This window comes from Nymphaea colorata, chromosome 6 (genome assembly GCF_008831285.2).
Source record: "Nymphaea colorata isolate Beijing-Zhang1983 chromosome 6, ASM883128v2, whole genome shotgun sequence".
In the NCBI taxonomy this organism is placed as follows: Eukaryota; Viridiplantae; Streptophyta; class Magnoliopsida; order Nymphaeales; family Nymphaeaceae; genus Nymphaea; species Nymphaea colorata.
In genome coordinates this window covers 5155903-5174994 of record NC_045143.1, presented here as the reverse complement: position 1 = coordinate 5174994, position 19092 = coordinate 5155903, and the positions used below count along the sequence as shown (strand labels likewise).

Here is a 19092-nt window from a genome sequence, read left to right as displayed (position 1 = left end):
GCTTATCTATGTTGCACAGTATTTTTCTTGTGCATCAAACGAGATCTTGAGAGTAATGGTAAGAATTAAAAACAGACGGCTGGGAGATGTTGCTGGAAGACAAAATATTTAAAAGCCGTCGCTGAAAGTACCATGCAATGGAAGCATTAGCGACGACTTATAGTGTTTGATTCATGGTACATTTTTACCACCCGTTTTCAAGTATTTAGCCATTTGACAACCATCGTCAGCCGGCAGATTTCAAAATTTTCACATAAATAAATAAAGTTCATATGACAATGATGCATGTCAAGTACTTGTAAACGTGTCCATGTGATGTATAATATAGCTCTTGAATAAGGGGACCGATCAATTATTTACTCATCCCGGAGCTCATCAAATGCAGGTAATAACTATTGCAATGAATGAATCGCCCTCTACCTAGGCGCCCCCTCTCTGTACTGTACCACCAGCATCTCTACCCATCAGTGTTGTCAATATCACCCCGCTTCTACGGCCTCTTGTGATATATACGATGCATGTTTGATAGAAGATTTTATTTACCTTCTTATTACAGAACAGAAAACATATCACAATATGAACAGCATCGTCGCCATCGTTAAACGGACTAATAAGAAAATAAAGAAGTTTTACTGCCGATTACTTTGGCCGGCCGCCGGCGGCCGCACCGAGGACCGCAGATCTGTCTTCCATGCACGAGGATGCCTGCTCTATATAAATGCAGGAGGCGAGGACCAGGCTACAGCAGCCAGAATGCGCCGGCCGGCGTTTAGCGGGAGTTGTCGGTGTCGTATCAGCAGTTGGACTTTACTTCTTTTTTAATGCCCGCACCACTGCTGCAAGAGAACTATATATATATATATATATATATGTTAATTTAATTCACCGGGCAATAAAGAGGGCCATCCGTCATATGTTGTTCATTATTTTATTTTATTTTTAAATATTTTTCTCATATATAATAAATGAATATAATAATAATAATAATAATAATAATACTAACTGAATCAACCCAGTTGCTGCGTTGGCTAAATTTTATGACACTGGTTCATGGTCTAGACCTGACGTTTTCAAACGCAATAAAGCAAGAAGGCGAAAAAGTCGCTGACAGGTAAAAAAGTCGTAGGACACTGCATGCCCGCGACCATCTTCACCAGGTTTCGAACGGGCGCTAATTAGTATTAAACTTGGAGGGGAAGGGGTCTTTAGATCCGGTGTTTTAATGTAAAAGGCTGATGTTTGATTTACCCTCTATTTGTTCGGGTTTTTTTTTTAGCATTATTAAATGAAAAAAATGATCACAATATTTTTTTGGGGATGTTTGTTGTGAAATTTGAGGTCCAAGTTTTTCATGTTTAGATATAGTGGTGAATCTAATGCTTATTTACTCAATCGGTTTCAGATAAAAGGGTTTTCGATCCGAAGCTATCAAATATACACTGTAAAGAGAAAACAGCATGCAAGAAAGGAGTTTTGGATCTAAGGAGTTTTGGATCTGATACTTAATGATGTCAATATATCTGATTTGAATCCCATATATGACCGAACTATTACAAAAAAATCAAATAATATCCGATTAAAAAATTGGATATAATTCAGATTTAAGAAATGACACTAAATTGAATTCAAATACGAATGTAAATCAAATTTTGGATTTATCTTCAAATATGATTTTTCTTTATTTATATTCGAATTCGAGTATATAAATATCTGAAAAAGCGTATATGATTAAGCATGTATTTTCTTCGAACTCAATCCGTTAACATCTGTGTTGATGCCGCTTGGTCTGGTTTGGGCCGGCACCGGGTTTTCATATTTACAGTCCCGATGTGATTTCATGGATCAGTTATGGATATTCCATGGCTGGAGAAGTATTTGAGATTTTTGTTGATGGAGTAATTATCTCGTAAGACAGATAATCCTGGCTAAGTTTGGTCCAGATTTTTTTTTTTTTTTACCAAGATGGTTGAAGAAAAAGGGCCACAAGTACCAGGAATGACTTATCACCAAATGACGGGACCAAACGTGTTTGAGATGGTCGGAGGTGTCGTTTGTCACAAAGTCGAAGTTGTCGCAGGTAAAAAAGGACACCAAGTTTTTCTTTCCTTTTTTTTTTCTCTCTTATTATTGGAAAAAAGGATTTTTTTTTTTCACAAACACATCCAAAGAATTGCAAATAATAAAAAACAGTATTTGAACCATTAGACCCAAATTATAAATACCAAATTAAGTTTCGGTTGATATGATAAAAAAAATAAAAATACCCGTAATACAGATAAACTGAGAATCAGTTTTAGATTAGGACTTTTTAACTACATCTAATTATATTAAGATGATTAATTATATTCTAATAGTTAAGTTTTCCATTAATTTTTAAAATAATTATGTGGTATATTTTTTTAATGTTAATTGTATCAATGGAGTTTGGCATATTTTTCATGTTACTTTTTAAACGGCAAAAGGAATAGATCTTTATGAATTTTAAAAAATAATCATTTATTTTCTTGTTAATGGTAGAGAAACTTCATGTGTGTTTTAATGTGTGGTTTATGCATTAAAAAAAAAACAAATCCCTAGAACATAAGGACAAAAATGCTGGAGGAACGCAATCAGGCTCTGTCCGCACCGATACGTTTCCGTTGATTTCGAGACTTCTACATGATCCCACATTTGGACCCACTAGATCTGACTGAAAGTTCAGAAAAATAGAAAGATTTTGCCTTGAAGCTGGAGGAAAAAGAAAACCAAAATTTATTGTCTCATGTTTGCTTAAACATGGTAGTCAAATACACACGTTGAGCATCTTAGACAACTTGTCTGGGCAATCCAAACACGCCCAAAAAGTTTCCGATTCAAAATCAAACCGAAGAAAGCCAAAAAGTTCCGTATTGTGCTAGTGAGACTTTGGCAGGAATCTACCTAACCTACGTTTGGCCATGGGGAAAAAAATCCAAGAGACTTTTCTTAACTGTGGTAATGCAGCAGCTGGCAAAAGGCCAGCACAAAAGCATACAAAAAAAAAAAATCCCACTTCCAAACAGATTATGAGAATTGTCTTGTTCCCTCTTAAGGCAACCTTCTACAACTACCATTTTGTTCTAAAGCTGCTTTGAATGCACAACGGAACGGAGGAACTAGGAAACGATAAATTTTACGGTAGCCTCGGAGTTTTGCGCTGCCGGGCAAGCGATAAAGTCTCTCGACTATGGAGCAATCATCTACAAGAGGATCTGGAAAACGATAAATTTTACGGTAGCCTCGGAGTTTTATGCTGCCGAGCAAGCAACAAAGTCTCTCGACCAGGGTGCAATCCCTTTGAGATAAAAGTAAAATGCAGAACACTGGTCGAGGTTCTTATGACAATACCAAAATCATGTACTAAAAATAACTAACAAGAAAAACAATGGAATCCTTGTGTAACAAAGTAAGCAAAAGAAAAAATTTTATTAAATGTCTTGCTTAGTTATCAGATATTTCTTTGCTTAGAAGCTTGTGATATATGGTCGTTGTTTGGTTGCATGTTCCTGTTCTTCACGTGAGAAACTATTTCGTATGTGGTTTTAGTTTTGAAGTTTTGGAAGATCGCGACTTCAAATCACGTTTTTTGGCAAACGAGGAACTTCCCGACTCGAATGCCGCGTCGGTCGTCTCTATAACTCAGACATGGTTGCAGAGGCCTTTCGTCGATCACTCTTCTTTAGTGCAGATTGTATAAAGAGAGAGAAAGAGAGGGAGGGAGCGAAGAGTTGAGAGAGAGGGAGAGGGAGGATGAGAAACAGAAGGCACGCCATTGTCTGTCTTCTTCTCTCTCTTTTCTCTCTCTCGGTCACCGTCACCAAATGCTCCTCTCCTGATCTCGCTGTCCTCCGAGCGTTCAGGGCTTTTTCCGACCCCTCTAACTCCCTGACGTCATGGGATTCCGGCGACCCTTGCTCTGGAAAATGGTTGGGGATCACCTGCAAGAACCGGAGGGTCACCCACTTTGTTCTACAGGGCCTCAATCTCTCTGGTCCCCTTCAACCACTGACCGAATTGGACCAACTCAGAGTCCTCAGTCTTAAGCACAACTCCTTCGCTTCCCCACTCCCGGACCTCACCTCATGGAGGAACATGAAGCTCCTCTACCTCTCCCACAACCGGTTCTCCGGCGACTTTCCCGCCGGAATCTCCAGCCTCCGGAGACTCCACCGCCTCGACCTCTCCTACAACGAACTGTCCGGCAGATTGCCGCAGGAGCTGAACAGACTCAACTCTCTGCTCACTCTCAGGCTTGAGCACAACAGATTCACGGGTACCCTCCAGGTTTTCGCCTACAAGATGGACACCACGCTGGAGGACTTCAACGTTTCCGGCAACAACCTGACGGGTGCGATCCCCGTTTCGCTCTCCGGCTTCTTAGCTTCAGCTTTCGCCGGGAATTCGCGTCTCTGCGGACGGCCATTGCCCGAAAGGTGCCAAGTCCCGAAGCCCATTTCGGAGATTCCTCTCCCCTTGAACCGGAAACCCGCGAAGAGGTCCGTCGGGAAAGTGGCTGCCATCGTGATCGCGATCGCTGATCTGTGCGCATTGGGGCTTATAAGCTGGGCCCTGTTCTACTGTTGCTGCCGGTACTACAGAGATGGGGAGAAGAAGTGGAAGCAGAGGAAGAAGGCGGGAGGGGAGGAAGGATTGACGACGGGGTGTATGAGTACTGATCTTTACGGGAAGAGCCCAACAGGGGAGGAGAAAGAGGAGAGAAAGAAAGAGGAGAGAATGGTGTTCTTCCAGGGGAGGAAGAGGTTCAGATTGGAGGATCTGCTAAAGGCCTCTGCAGAGATGCTGGGGAAGGGCAGCATGGGGAGCACCTACAAGGCCTCCTTTGATGATGGGGCGGTGGTGGTTGTGAAGAGGCTGAGGGACAGAGCCAGTGGTATCGGGAAGAAGAAGAGCATGGAACACCAGATGCAGATTCTCGGCGGCCTCAACCACCCGAACGTCGTGAGTTTGATGGCCTACTACAAGTCCAGAGACGAGATGCTGCTCGTCTACGATTACTTCCCTAATGGAAGCCTCCACGCTCTCCTACACGGTAAGTTTATGCATTCCCTCGATGATTCTCTCCTTTTTCAATCGCTTCAAGATCAATGCATATCATCTTTAGTTCTTTACTGAATAATTTGGTCATCTCTGTAACTTAAGTTTCAAGTCCTTTCATCGTTAAATGTTGCGCTGGAACTCGATTAGAGGTTTAACAGGGTAAACCAGGAGCTTCATTAGACCTTTTTTACTCGGGAGTTGGTTTCTCCATCTTCAAAAATGAAGTTGAGAGGCCAGATGATTAGAATGTACCAGTCCATGATCTCAGTGTTGCTGCGATCGAAACCCGGGATTGCTTCACTGGTTTGGAGCTGTTCGAATCTGCAAAATATGGAAAAAGAATCAAGAAAAATTAATTTTTACTGGATTGGTAATTGTTTGTACTCCTATTCTTAAAACTGACATCCGTTTTTTATAGTATATTTCTCATGTAACGGTGTTAGAATCTACAATAAATAAAAAAATTTAAATAGTTTTTCTGTTAAAATCTTTTAGATGGACAATCTATCATGGGCTCTACCTGTTACAAATATGTTTTCTATGGGTCCCTAGATAAGTGGTGTTTAAGAATATGGGTACCTAAAATTATTCCGGTTTTTTGGCCACTTGGAGTCGTTTTTCGTAATAACCATAGCGTTATTCTTAAAAATTAAAATGTCTACAAGTGTGAGATTAAGAAAAGCAAAACTCCAATGTGTAGATCAGATTTTGTGAACCAAAAAACTCTGAAATTGTTAAATTAAACTCACTTTTAAAATATGATTTGCGTATTGGTTTGTTATATTTTATTAGTCTTATAGTTTCGGAAATGCATACAGACGGCTGGATTTGTTGGAGACAATTTCAGGTGACCAAATGAAAACTTAAACGTCACATTAGGTAGGCCATATTATAAGAACCCTATTTTCTCCGCTGAAGTTCGAACAAGTACAAAACATATAGTCAAGGACTAAATCAAATGAAAAGGAAAAAGAAAGTGGGGGATCTTCTTCAAGTGAATGTGGGTTCAGGTTGACCACACGTTTCTTTCTATTCCTCCTCTCTCAACTTTAATTTTCTTCCTTTATATTTTTATGTATTTCTTTATTCAACTATTTAGTTTTACACTGGATATTGAAAAGTCATAAGTTGCACAGCTTCTTGGTTTTCCTTTTCCTTTAGCCTGTGAATTTCGTATCCCTATACTAAGAAAAGCGATAGGCCCAAAGATCGGAATACTTCACCCCATGCCGCTAACCACTGTTTTTCCTATTTCCCAGTCCTGTTTTTCACGGAATTAGCTATAGGAAGGTTACTACAATACGAAAAAGAGTTTTTCTATCTCTTTTACCAATATATAAATATACTTTTCTTTGGATAACATAGAAGAGCGATCCAAGGAAGGATCCTTAAAGTCCGAGTCTGAGTGGTAGTATGAACAAAATGTGGGCGTATATATGTGTGTGTATACGGATAAGCAGCCATTACCGGGGCAGAAAGAACAAAGGCTGCTATCGCGATCTTGGCTTTGTTAAAGCCGATAGGAAGAGACTAAAACTCTCTCTCTCCCTCTCCCCCTCTCTCTAAAGGACCGTTGAACGCTGGAGAAGTGTGGATTCCTTAGCTAACACAAAAATCAAAGTTTAATGGTTAGTAAGCCAAAAAGATGCCGCTGCCCATCAGGTGGCCGACATTCTGCTGTTCATACGAACTTTCGGCACCAAATGTATCTCATTATTTTTTGTGTTTACCATAATGCAAACCGGACCAACATTTCATATTTATATCTTTCAAAACCCACTTCATGATTGCAAAAAACGCGCCTAATCAACGGCCGTCACGATTTGTTAAATAAGCTGCATCTTCTTTTTGGCCGTATGTATATATATCTATTTCTGCAAGTGGAGATTAAGCAGTATAGAACAGATATTTTTGTTTCTCCGTTTTTGGTAAAGTTTCTTTTTACCTCGCCGTAATTCTATCAAAAGAAGAAGCAACGTAAGGGGCTCCTGCAGTTGCTTAAGTGTACATGTTCTTGTTAGCACTTGGCACAAAGTTTTCACTTTCCATGTTTTCATCTACCGAACGGTAATGTGGTGATCGTTTTGTTTTTTTCTGTCAAGAAAGGCTTATAATTCTGGGTGCAGGCAGATGGCAGGAGGCAGTAGAAAACTGTACCTGTAGAGAACAGTAACTGGGATGAGACCCCACCCTCTGTATGAAATGTAGGTGGGGCCCTTCGACCACCGACAGGGACACGATGACCTGCCTGCCAACTGGTTTGAAATCCGAGAGATGGCAGATCACCGCGATGTAGAAAAGTATGAAAAACAAAACGGTGGGGGATAGCCCATGTGTGTGGAAGCTGCACACGGAGGAAGGCGAAGAGTGAGGACATTTTCCTGCAACTAGAAGGCGTGCCCGTTTATGGGCAGAAGACTGATTTCTCATCTCATCCCTGTGCATTATTAGTCATTACCCACGTACAGATGAACTGGCATCACAACACCGACACTCCATACTTGGTCTTTGTAGCGTTCAGTAACTCCCCTCCAGAAATAAATGTCTCCTGGCATCTTCTCGTCTAGTCTCTCTCTCTCTCTCTCTCTCTCTCTCTCTCTGTGGAAATTGGGTTTGTAGCCTGTGGAAAAGTGACTCCTCTTCTTCCTTGTGTTTTGCTACACGCCACTTGTTCTTGTGTTAGTCATCTTCATTTAGGGTGCTTGATGTTACTGTCAGAAATGAACAGTGTCTACACCAGCACAAATGGGAAACCCACCCTTTGGATGGTTATTTCCCTTTTTCCTGTATACCATCCTCTGTCTGGTCTCACATTGTGGCTCCAGAACAAACCATCTGCACTTGTTCAGAGGAAGAGCTCCTCCTCAGATGGTTGGCATCAAGGGCAGCCGTGAAGTTAGTACAGTAAAAAAAATGCCTCTCTCCTGATTCTCACATGTAACGACGCTGCATGAGTGGCAGGAGGGCCCATTTCGAGCCCAATTATGACTGCATTAATCATATATATAGGCCATATATCATGTCAACATTACATCATTCTATTTGTAAATTGTAATACTAAAACTTCGTGTTAGTTCTTGACCTTCTGTTCTAGGTTGTTCTCTGCCCCTTATCTGTACCACCTTTTAATGTGTATTTTATCATGTGATGTACTTAGCAGGTAATCGTGGTCCTGGTCGAATGCCACTAGATTGGACTACCAGACTGAAGTTGGCGCTTGACTCTGCAAAAGGCCTATCTTTTGTCCATCGGGGCTGCAACTCCAAGCTTTTCCACGGGAATCTAACTGCCTCCAACATTTTAATCGATCGTGCCGGCAACGCATGCCTCTCAGACTTGTCTATCTCGCAGTTTGTCACATTCTCTTCAACCACGATGAACTATTCATCCGCTAATTACCGGGCACCAGAACAGGTTCAAGGAGGCAAGCGGCCCTCTCAGAGGACTGATGTGTACAGCTTCGGCATCATTCTTCTGGAAATTCTTACTGGGAAGTCACCGTCGGAAGGAAACTTCTCTCTACCCAAATGGGTGCAGTCGGTTGTGAAGGAGGAATGGACTTCTGAGGTGTTTGATTTGGAGCTGTTAAGGTACAAGGACATGGAAGGGGAGATGGTGGCCCTGTTGCAGATAGCATTGCAGTGCTTATCTGAACTTCCTCACCAAAGGCCCAAGATGAGCCAAGTTGTTAAGATGATTCTGGATATTAGGGGTACAAATGATGAGGAAGCAACATGTAGCTCTCTGCAGAATGACAATTCTTCTGACTCCTCTCGTTCTATATCTGGTGAAACAGGGACAACCACCACTGCTACTTATTGAAAGAAGAAAGCACGGAGTGGCTGTGTACATAAATGGAACTTCAATTGGATTCTACCAGCAGTCCTCTTCTTCTTCCCTGTACCAGAACTCATGACATGAAGGTTGTATTAATTTCTTTATTTGAAGGTTGAAATGATTTTTAGCTCTCTTTTGTATGCTAAAACCATCAAGATGGTCAAGGTCTTAATTTATTAAAATGTCGCTCTAGCTCTTGCGTCTCTGGATCGGGTGTTCGTAGAACATGTCTGTCTCCGGTAAAAGAACAAAATCTGCCGAAAGAAATTCTGCTATTGGTTTCTGTTTCTTTTCAGCTTCCTCGGACCATATTCTTGAAAAATGACAATATAATGTGAGCCCCACGATAGCTACCACTTTTGCAGACATAATACTGGTGAGCTTTTAGTCACTTGATAGAGGCAATGATTGTTTTAGTCACTTGATAGAGGCAATGATTGTGTTGCTGATCACCTTCATTACGTCAGGCAGAAAGCGTTAGACAGTTTTTGATGTTAACACACCTCCTCCAAAAGTCAAAAGTATACCGTTTTCCTGATTTTTTTTTTCTTTTCTCAAGTTTCCTATTAATCCTACTGAATCCTGATGATTGGAAATCTGGCACTGAAGAAGACCATTATTTAGGGAACGCCAACATGAATTAAAGAAGAAAAGAAACATGTCAACTTTTGGATGTAGAACAAAAGAAACATGTCAACTTTTGAATTTGTAAAATATAGCATATTCAATCATGAGCCTGTACCTATCTATCCATTCAAAAGTTTGGGGCGAGCTTTTGTGAAGTGGTGGATTAGCAGAGCGGTTCTTAATTGCCAACAACAAAATGGCAGCAAATCAGTCCGCTGCTAGCAACGTTAGAAGCTCAGTACTCCGGACTTTTGTGTCTGAAGCCAGGAACCCGATGCTTGTCTTGAAGAACTGAGTAGGAACTTAAGAAAGCTCATTTTTAATTTATGCAAGCCGCAAGCATGAACACTCACGGATTTTGGTCTTCTAAACCTTGTGCACAGAGAAGTATCTTTCCAAGCCCATAAGATAGATACGATGAGATGGGTCACCCTGGAGTTGTCTTAACATATATGGCCGGAAGACCAAGAGAAAAAAGTACTGACATATCAGCCTAGGCTCAAATGTTCTAAGCCTGATAGGTTTGGATGCCAAATTTCTAGCCCAACTCCAACGAGTCAACTAGTTAATCAAATTATCATCCAAAAACCGAACGCTCCAATGTACTAATGCAGTCAATGTCTCTTTCACAAAAGTTTCACTAGCTAACTCTTATTCTGTTATTCGATTCCTCCTTTCTGTGGGTCATTTGTGGTATGAAAGAAGGGCACATGCAGAGCATCGCAGGCTCGCAGCCGCAGCTGGTCTTCAAAAGGGTGTTGAGTGTGATTTAAAACCTCCTCTTTTCAAGACACCTCTTGACCGACACGAGAAACAAAATTCAAGACGTACGAATGTCTGACGACCCCATTTTGCATCCAGTAATCCAGTCACACCAATATAAGCCCCATATCATATTCCAGATACCTGCTCAAGGCCAATAAAATATGCATTTGATGAAATACCCAACATATAAGCGATACAAGACTACAAGTTCTGTGTTGTTCAAGAGCCAGATCATCACAAGATTGGCCAAAGGTCATTTGACCAATTCAGGGAGTTTGAGACCAGACAATTGAAACTCAGGCAGATCATGGTGCATGCACAGACCATCTACCAGCAATAAAATATATAACAGACATCAGTGCAATCATATTCTGCAGACCCACAAGAAAGGTGGGAAAATTGGATGTCCAAGAAGATTACACATTCTCAGAGTGAACATCATCATTTGATTCCCAACAGTACACCTCTCAACAGTATACATGCGTCAGCAATCCAGCTGAAGCATGAGTTAAGTCTCCATTGGCGCTTATATAACTTTGAACAAGTATGCCATATCACAGTACATTAAAGTATTCATCAGAAGCTAGCTGGTCACAATAACAGCGGATATAGCAATACATCATGAACTCGGATCTGTCATCACCTTCACATGTTTCACGTGGTTTCCAGGAAATGTTCTTAAAAGATCAAAGCCATTTCAAGAGCACAGCATCAAAGATCAGAATAAAAAATTTGATTGGTCCCATAAATGGGGAATGAGAAATGAAATTCTTTCACTTAACACCCAGTTTAATATCACTTTCCAGCACATCATATCAGATGGCAGCACTCAGCCACATCCCTGGAACGTATTGTCAATCGCTAATGTGAATTGTTCTAATAACTCAGGTCTAAATCAAGTTGGCCTATGCATCCCAACCATCGACACGCATACCAAATTCCCATTCCTTGGCTGGGAGAGGACCATACAGATCAGTGAATTTGACCAAGCAGCTGGTCCTTCTCCTGTAATGTGCTCCTGTGTCCCGACTAATGGCCGCACTTGAAAACTTTGAAGTATCTATTGCCCAAGCAGGATGAACATACTCAACAGTTCTTGCGCTACTCAAGTTAGCATAAATAAAATTCATCAAGACATCTTCACAGTTGAAGAACTTATCAACCATGGCTCTTCCTTCTTTTGCCATTTCACTCCAATACCTCTTGAATGCAATTTCTCCATCCATGAAGGCAGCTCCAGTTAATATCATGTTGTAACCATTCATCTTTCGAGCATACCTCTCATTCCTGTACTGCAAGGGTTTCCCATTAACAAGCCGAGGATAGAAACCTACAAGTCTCTCGGGGTGCTCTCGCCAAACCTTGAACCCTCTTTCCAGGTCATTGCATGTCATCATTATATCATCATCAAGTTCAAGAACTGCCCTCGTTTTTATGAGAGGATCAACTTTAAAACGGTTGTTCAAAGAATTGAGTCTCTCCACACGAATACGAACTGGAACAGCAGAGTCAAATTCCCTTTCATCTGGAGGATTACCTTTGTTCCAAACTACTACAATTTCTCTGACAGAAGCACATCGTGAATAATGCTTTACATAGAGCTTCAGATTCCACAGACGAGCTTCATATGTCATTGTCAGCATTGTGAACTGTGAGTACTCCCCTTTAAAAGGGTATGCCTCTTCAGCACCATTTCCTCCAAAGAGAAACGAAACAACCACACACACTGCTACTACCCCTATAGTGGAAAGTATACACAGAATGGATTTGCCCAAGCATGTGTTTAGTCTTAATTGCCCCTGAAGAGATGAACTGGTTCTGTTAAACACTATAAAACATTTTCGCAGCTTCAAGCTAAATTGTGGCTGAACCCACACACATATAGTATCATTTCTCCTGTTAGAACCTAAACCCCAGCTTGTAGGAAGCATGCACATTACACATCCCACGGAAAATCCAACTGCTGTTATGAGAAGAAGAACAAAAGTCAGTCCTGTAAAGGCAATGAACAGCCTCCTGCTTGAATCACCAGAAGGGACACGATCCCCATCCATTAATGCAATCCAGTCACCAGATGGAAGCTGTTGAGCATCCAAGTGATGGTACCTAATACCATTCCATGCATTACGGCCTTTTTTTGACTCCTCAATCCCTAATGGCACTTCTACTTCTCTGTAATTTTCTGTGCTGAGAATTTCCACTTTATACATACGAACTCTTCGGCCATAGGTCTCACCACAGTCCTGTCCACTTCGATACAAGGAACCTTCATATATGAAAGGTCTTCCAGCATTTCGAGCACCCAAACTTTTGTCCCTTGAGTGAACTGGGTTTTGCTTATGTTGTTTCCAAGGACCAAGGGGTGACCTGCTGTACCAAATTTCAAGCTCAGCATTCTTCTCTGTACCATAACGTGTGAAATCAGAACCAAAAATCCAGTAATACCCTTCATACTGGATCATCGTGGCATCAATTAGAGGTTTCTTTATAAGCACCTTCTCCAAAGTCCATCGAAGAGGAAACTCCAATGCACGATAAAGCCGAAGATCTCCCTTTCTATTACCTTCAGGCATCAGGTATATCTGCATGACAAAACAAGAAAATCAAGATGTGAACATCTCCACTAAAGATTAAAAAAAGATTTAGCTGTTATGTTCCGAGTTCCAAACTGCAGCGAGAAGACCACATCACACTAGGGGTGTGGCTGGCCAACATCTCATAAGGACAAGATCTCATGATCATATATGGTTTTGGTAAAAAATTTGAAGTATAAAAATTTGAAGAAATAGGAAAGGCAAGTAGGTAGGTAACAATTTTTTTTGTTGAAAGCGCTATAAAATTATTGGAATGTGAGAAAACAAAATAAAGATTAATAAAGAAAAAATACTTAAACTGTTGAAAAAGAAAATAAGCAGTAATATTGTCAGGTGTGCTCTTTTATATATAAGAACATCATTTTATATTTTTAATATTGTTGGTAATTGTTAAAACAGCACAGATATCTTTGACTATGAAGAAGATAGCACAGCCTTCAGGCCAGATGCTCAACATACAAAAACCACTCTAGGCAAGAAGTTACACCTAAGCAATTAGAGGACTGGTCATTTTAGATTTTTATAGAAGCCATTACCTGAACACATGGTAGGCAACAAAAAAAATCTTACCAACAAGAAAATCTGGTTTAGTAAATGGTTGACAACTTACTTGGCCCTGATAATTGAATACATATGGATAAGAAAGGTGCCATTCTTCATCTAAGGCAATTCCCAAATACTTCCATGTTGCACCCTTGTCAGCACTAAGGGCGACGCCAATATCTCCTTGCATTGTAAGAGAATTCTTTGTTTCGAAAAACATATAAAGTGTATACCCCCTTTGAGTGGGAGAGTGCTGCACAAAGAGAATACATTTAACAAGAAGAATATTCTTTTACATAATAGAGAACTTTGGCAAGAAAAAGCACCTGTCAAAGATCAAATACAACAGTTATACAACAATAGAGGAACAAGTCAAGCAGATATACTCTTTCCATGGGAATTTCATAGAAAAATCTTTTACCTATCTGTCCTACTAGAAATACATTTAAGAGTTTACATGGGAACCATGTCATTGACAGCATATCTTTGAGAAGTTCTACCAAAGCATTTCTCGTTCTACAAAGCTACTTCCCTGGTGGATGCAATGACATGGATCCAATTGCATATCCACGTCTTTAAGCATTAGAATGAAATACTCCATAGTACAACGCCTAGATTAACACAAGTTGAAAATGTGACACATGCAGTTTTTTCTTCTCTTTCAATTAAAGAGCATTTGCAGCTGTCGTTATAAATTTTATGGGCTCACTCAGATACAAAATCACCAAAATTCTGATCAAGTATTATGGGGAAAATGTAAAATACGCTGCTCTGAGCATGAGTTCAATGATGGTTGTGCTCAAGCAGAATTGCGTAAATTCCGTTAAAACCACAGTTATTTTTAAATGACTTTGAACAAGAAGCCACCATCCGTTTGGACATTGCATTTACACAATTTGGGATCCTATGCTGGCCATGGCCCTCCATTGGTGCCTGTGATGTAAAACTCCATGGGAGATCTCTCCTATCCAGTAGGTAAGCTTTTTCCATGACGTCAGATTTATGGTAAAGGTACAAAATCCAGGTATTAAAATTGTGGTAATTCGTCAACCCTGAATCTTAATCATAGCCAAAAATATCAGGGTTTTTATTGGTGAGGTTTTCCTCAGGTATTAAAACTGTGGTAATTCTTCAACCCTGAATCTTAATAATAGCAAAAAATATCAGGGTTTTTTTTTTTTTTTTGGGGGGGTGGGTGGGGGGGAGGGAATCACGGAGTTTTTTAAACAAAATGTTACAAAAAATGAAAAAACTAAGAAGAAGACATAAAGGAAAACATCTAGTTAAAATGATAAAGTAATAAGCATTGTACAGAATTTCGGAAGTCATGTTAAACGCCTAAAACAAGAGGAAATAAAATAATGAAACAAAAGTTGAAAAAAATAAAAACAGAAAATAAAAATTAAAACTAAAAGAAAAAAATCATGATAAAATCGCGTTAAAATTGCTATAAATTGATTTTTGACATTTTTTCAAAATGTCACAATATTTTCCTTTTTTTTTTGCCTTCTTCATTTTTCTCAGTAATATCATGATATTTTCAAAAATATCATGATATTTTTGGCTATGCCTAATTTAATTAGGACAAACAATCTGATTTTGAATTACCTGCATCTGTGCAGAATGAAACTTTCATCGGATGTAGTAACGTCTGAGCCGAGCATGATGCCAGATCTATAAATGATTATAGATGCCAAAGTTGACATTCTGCACACACCCATTATAATGGGAATGAAGACCCCCACATCATGGTTACCATGTCATTAAATGAATTCTGATTACTAGAAACTCTTTGCACGGACCTCTGCAACTGACTGTCACCTTGACAACCCATATCATAATATCAACATCATGAAATTCTGCTACAAGCAAGAGCAGAAAGCTATTATCTTTGTCGAGTTATTATTGTGAGCAAATTATCATTTTCTAGTGCTAACATCAAATTGCTAACAAAAATCCATCAACTAACACAAAAAACAAATCCTTAGCTACAAATCAACAATCATGATCAGGAAAATTAACCTCAATAAAAAGGAAAGGGTCAGCTACAAAGTTGCTCGGGTATCTAGAGTCTGCCACAGAAGCACAAGTAAACACTGGATTCGCCACCGGCCACGCGGAACTCATACTGTTCTCTAGATTTTCCTGCACCGTCATCAAAAGAAATGGACTAAGGACAAAACCAGATTCCCTCACAGCAGGAAAGGACAGGATTTGTATCATACCATTTCAATAGGCCGAAGAGAGAATGGAGTCTTCCCCTGAAACACCCCAATCGACCATGATCCTTCGCTGTCTTCACGGCAACCAACTAAACCTGTACCAGGCCTCGCAAAGGGGGAGATTGTCAACCAAGCAAATAGAGAACCGAAGGTGGTAAGCACCAGAAGGAATCCCAGAAGAATTACAGAATTCGAGGAGGAAAAGGAACTCCCACTCGAGCATGCCCACCTCCACCCACAACATCCTAAACCCATGGAATTCGAGCTCTTCATGCCCTTCTCCCCCATTTCCACTTCCACCAACAATATGACTCCCTCAGAAACTCACAGAGCAGAGAGCACCCAACAAACAGAATACCCAAATGCGCATCTCACCCAAATGCGCATCTCTTTAGATTGAACAGGCAGACATGACAGAACAGAACCCACAAGATCCACCTTAGAAGACGAGCAGTTCTCAGGCGCACAAGATGTCCACCATGATCTATTTACACAAACTCATGAACCAGATTATTGGTTTTTAGAAACCACCACTTCTAGCATTATAACCATCCTGGCTGTAACTCCATGACATGAACTCTGAACTTCACAAGGGACCAGCCTTATCTGAAAGGCAGGACTTTAACCCAAAATGTAGCACACACCTGCTGGAAATGGCACCACCAAGGGGAAAACCTATAGATAAAACAACCACCCGAGGTAATAACTCCAGTCTGGTAGTGCTGCTCCCCAATTTAACTCATCAGATTATTGGTTGTTAGAAACCCTTCTAGCATTATAACCATCCTGGCCGTAACTCCATTAAATGAGCTCTGAGCTTCGCAAGAGACCAGATTTAACTGAAGGGCAAGACTTTAACTCAAGATATAGAAGACACCTGCCGGAAATGGCACAACCAAGGGAAAAACCTATACAGAAAACAACCGCCCGAGGCAATAACTCCAGTCTGCTGGTGCTGTGCTCCCAGGTTACAAGATCCTTCTACTGAAACAAGCACTTTCAGGATGAGATTGAATAAAGATTCCTGGAAACATCTTTCCTAGTTTGATAGCATGGGTTGGAATTGACGAAAGCTATGTGCTGAACCCTGAAATAATCAGCTATAACTAGTGCTACCATCCACAAAAAAATAGATACAGTTGAAGAGAAAATCATGTATTCTTAATTGAGCATTCTTAATTAACCGTCGCCACCGAAACACAGCAAGAAGAAGCAAGAGGCAATCCTGCATCTCTAAACTAATCCACGGTCACTACTGAAGCAAAGCATGAAACAGCCAAGAAAAGAGCACAAAGCCCCCTACACGATGGAAAATGAAGCATTTCATAATGGTGAAAACACAAGATGAACCAAAACAACAACTTTAATCGGCAGAAAAATAAAAGCCCCAAACAATTGAACGCGACAATGAAAAAAAAACAAATATGAACCCATCGAGCCATCAACTAAAATCCGCAATGAAAAAGGGGCAAAAAGAAATCCCAAACCAACAATCAAAAGGGGCAAATTTAAGTCCCCAAATCAAGAACCGAAATGGGCAGATGCAAAGAACCAAAGAAGAAGAAGAAGGGGACGTGGGTGAAGGCGGCTACATGGGGACGAGATGTGAAGTTGGTTGCTTGGCGACGAGGATTTCTTCAAAAGGAGTCGACGGTGAAGGCGGAAGGGATGGGAAGGCAGCTGCTTGGGGACGACAAACACCATGAGAGAGGGAGATAGAGAGAGAGGGGGGGAGGGGAAGAAATAGGGTGAGATACAGAGACAGAGAATGAGATGACCTTGCGGAAGCAGGAAAACGTTGCCAATGGAGTCGGAAAACGTCCAGTTGTCGCCGTCAACGTCCGGGAACCCTGTGGCTGAAGCGAGGCTGCGGTGAAGCATTTATCGTCTGAGGTGAACTCTATATGAAATGGGCAGATGCAAACCCCTGAATCATAGACGACGACGAAGAAGAAGAAGATGGCAGCGTGGATGAAGGCGGCTACTTGGGGACCAGAACCCCTCCAGCTGCAGTGAAGCGTTGTTCGTTTGTGGAGAAAGCGACGGTCGTTTCACTCTCTTCAGCCCTCACTGCCATTATTTTTGGTCCACTGTTTCTCGTACCAGCGCTGGTAGCGTTTGATTGTTTTCGGGGAACTTTCATTCGGGAAAATTCCCGAGTAAAAGGAGGAAGATGAGAAATTTCACCAGGTCAGAAATGTGTGTGTAATGTGTTACTGTGTTCCGCATGCTTAATGAACGAGAAAAGGTAGTGAAGAAATTTTTTTGGCGTTTAACGAAAGAAAAACAGGTGTAATTTTAAAATTGTTTTTCGACAATCACACGATTTTGTTTATTTATTTTTAATTAAATAAAACATGAAAAATAAGATTGTATGCCTAACTTCACATAACAAAATGAAGAAAATCCCAAAGAAGAATTACGGCGAAAATACAAAGCCTTTCAAGAATCTGTTCACATGCTATGCATCTCAACAAATTAACAATTGCAATGCATTGTTCATTTTGGGTGAGCAATGTCCATTCCGGGTGAACATTCCGGGTGAACAAGGGGTATTAATCCCACCACCCGAAAAAGACCCCCTATTCCCTCTGCCTCCCGGGTCCTCACAATGCATTGTCCATTAGGATGAACTTGCCACAAAAGAATTCTCACCATTGACCATCTCTCTCATTATCTATTTAAGTAGTGCAATTAGTTGGGTTGAATGGCATGTTATAGTCAACTTTTTTTGTTCAAGTCTTAAAAGATGCTACCTCAATGGTATTAAAAGAATGTTGAGTTTGAAATTAAAGATGCCATTATCCCTCACCCTCCCTCTTAGGCTCTTCCCCCCATCTCTCTCTCCCCCTTTAAACACTCTGCTTTACAAGTTCAGATAGAAAAGCATGTGATATGATAAAACATAACAGATGCCCACTTGTAGCATCGTGTCAATGCTATATGCAAGCAGTAGGGAATCACTCAAGAGTTCAGATAACCAAGAAGAGGATACTTTATAAGTTAGACCAACCACAGATCTGCCCCCCACACCCAACTATTCACAAAATAGCTCAAGGGAATAGGGTAATGCTATCATGCGAGGACCCAACTCTTCAAAATTCAAAAAAAGTAACAGAGGAAAACAGCCATCACAGGAATCAAAAGGATAAACAGACCAGCAGAATCTAAAATCGCTATTGGTAGGAACCAAACAACCCCAATACAAGAAAGAAAGAGATTGCTTCTCTATTGGTAGGAGAAAAAAATGGCAACAGATGTAGTTGGCAGTCAATGGAATGGCGAGAGAGGGAGAGAACGAAAATTTGCAGAGAGAGAAAGAAGAGGGAAACAAAACGCAGGGATCCAGGGCAGCATCTCTTCGATTAACCATAGTAGATGAGTGGCGAAGGAGAGGAAGTCGAGAGAAATTAAGGGCACCAAGAGAG

At 40.7% G+C, this 19092-nt stretch overlaps 2 protein-coding genes across 6 annotated transcripts; one reads left to right on the top strand and one right to left on the bottom strand.

Moving 5' to 3' along the window:
* The first annotated feature begins 3668 nt into the window (after positions 1-3668).
* LOC116256550 (probable leucine-rich repeat receptor-like protein kinase At1g68400) lies at positions 3669-9105 on the top strand. Of its 2 annotated transcripts, none has more exons than XM_031632950.2 (2): positions 3669-5068; positions 8234-9105. In XM_031632950.2, exons 1-2 carry the CDS (start codon positions 3769-3771, stop codon positions 8896-8898), a joined length of 1965 nt encoding a protein of 654 aa, XP_031488810.1. In that variant the 5' UTR covers positions 3669-3768; the 3' UTR covers positions 8899-9105. The 2 variants fall into 2 exon arrangements, with proteins under 2 accessions (XP_031488810.1, XP_031488811.1); XM_031632951.2 differs by having other exon boundaries at positions 3673-5068; positions 8237-9105.
* A 738-nt stretch (positions 9106-9843) lies between these two features.
* LOC116256549 (glucosamine inositolphosphorylceramide transferase 1-like) lies at positions 9844-17865 on the bottom strand. Of its 4 annotated transcripts, none has more exons than XM_031632946.2 (5): positions 17443-17865; positions 15668-16648; positions 15465-15587; positions 13510-13695; positions 9844-12887 (listed from the first exon to the last, which is right to left on the bottom strand). In XM_031632946.2, the coding sequence occupies exons 2-5, from the start codon at positions 15950-15952 to the stop codon at positions 11211-11213; spliced, it is 2271 nt and encodes a 756-aa protein (XP_031488806.1). In that variant the 5' UTR covers positions 15953-16648; positions 17443-17865; the 3' UTR covers positions 9844-11210. The 4 variants fall into 4 exon arrangements, with proteins under 4 accessions (XP_031488806.1, XP_031488807.1, XP_031488808.1 ...); XM_031632947.2 differs by having other exon boundaries at positions 15668-16645; XM_031632948.2 differs by lacking the exons at positions 15668-16648; positions 17443-17865 and adding an exon at positions 15051-15301.
* Positions 17866-19092: the final 1227 nt, after the last annotated feature.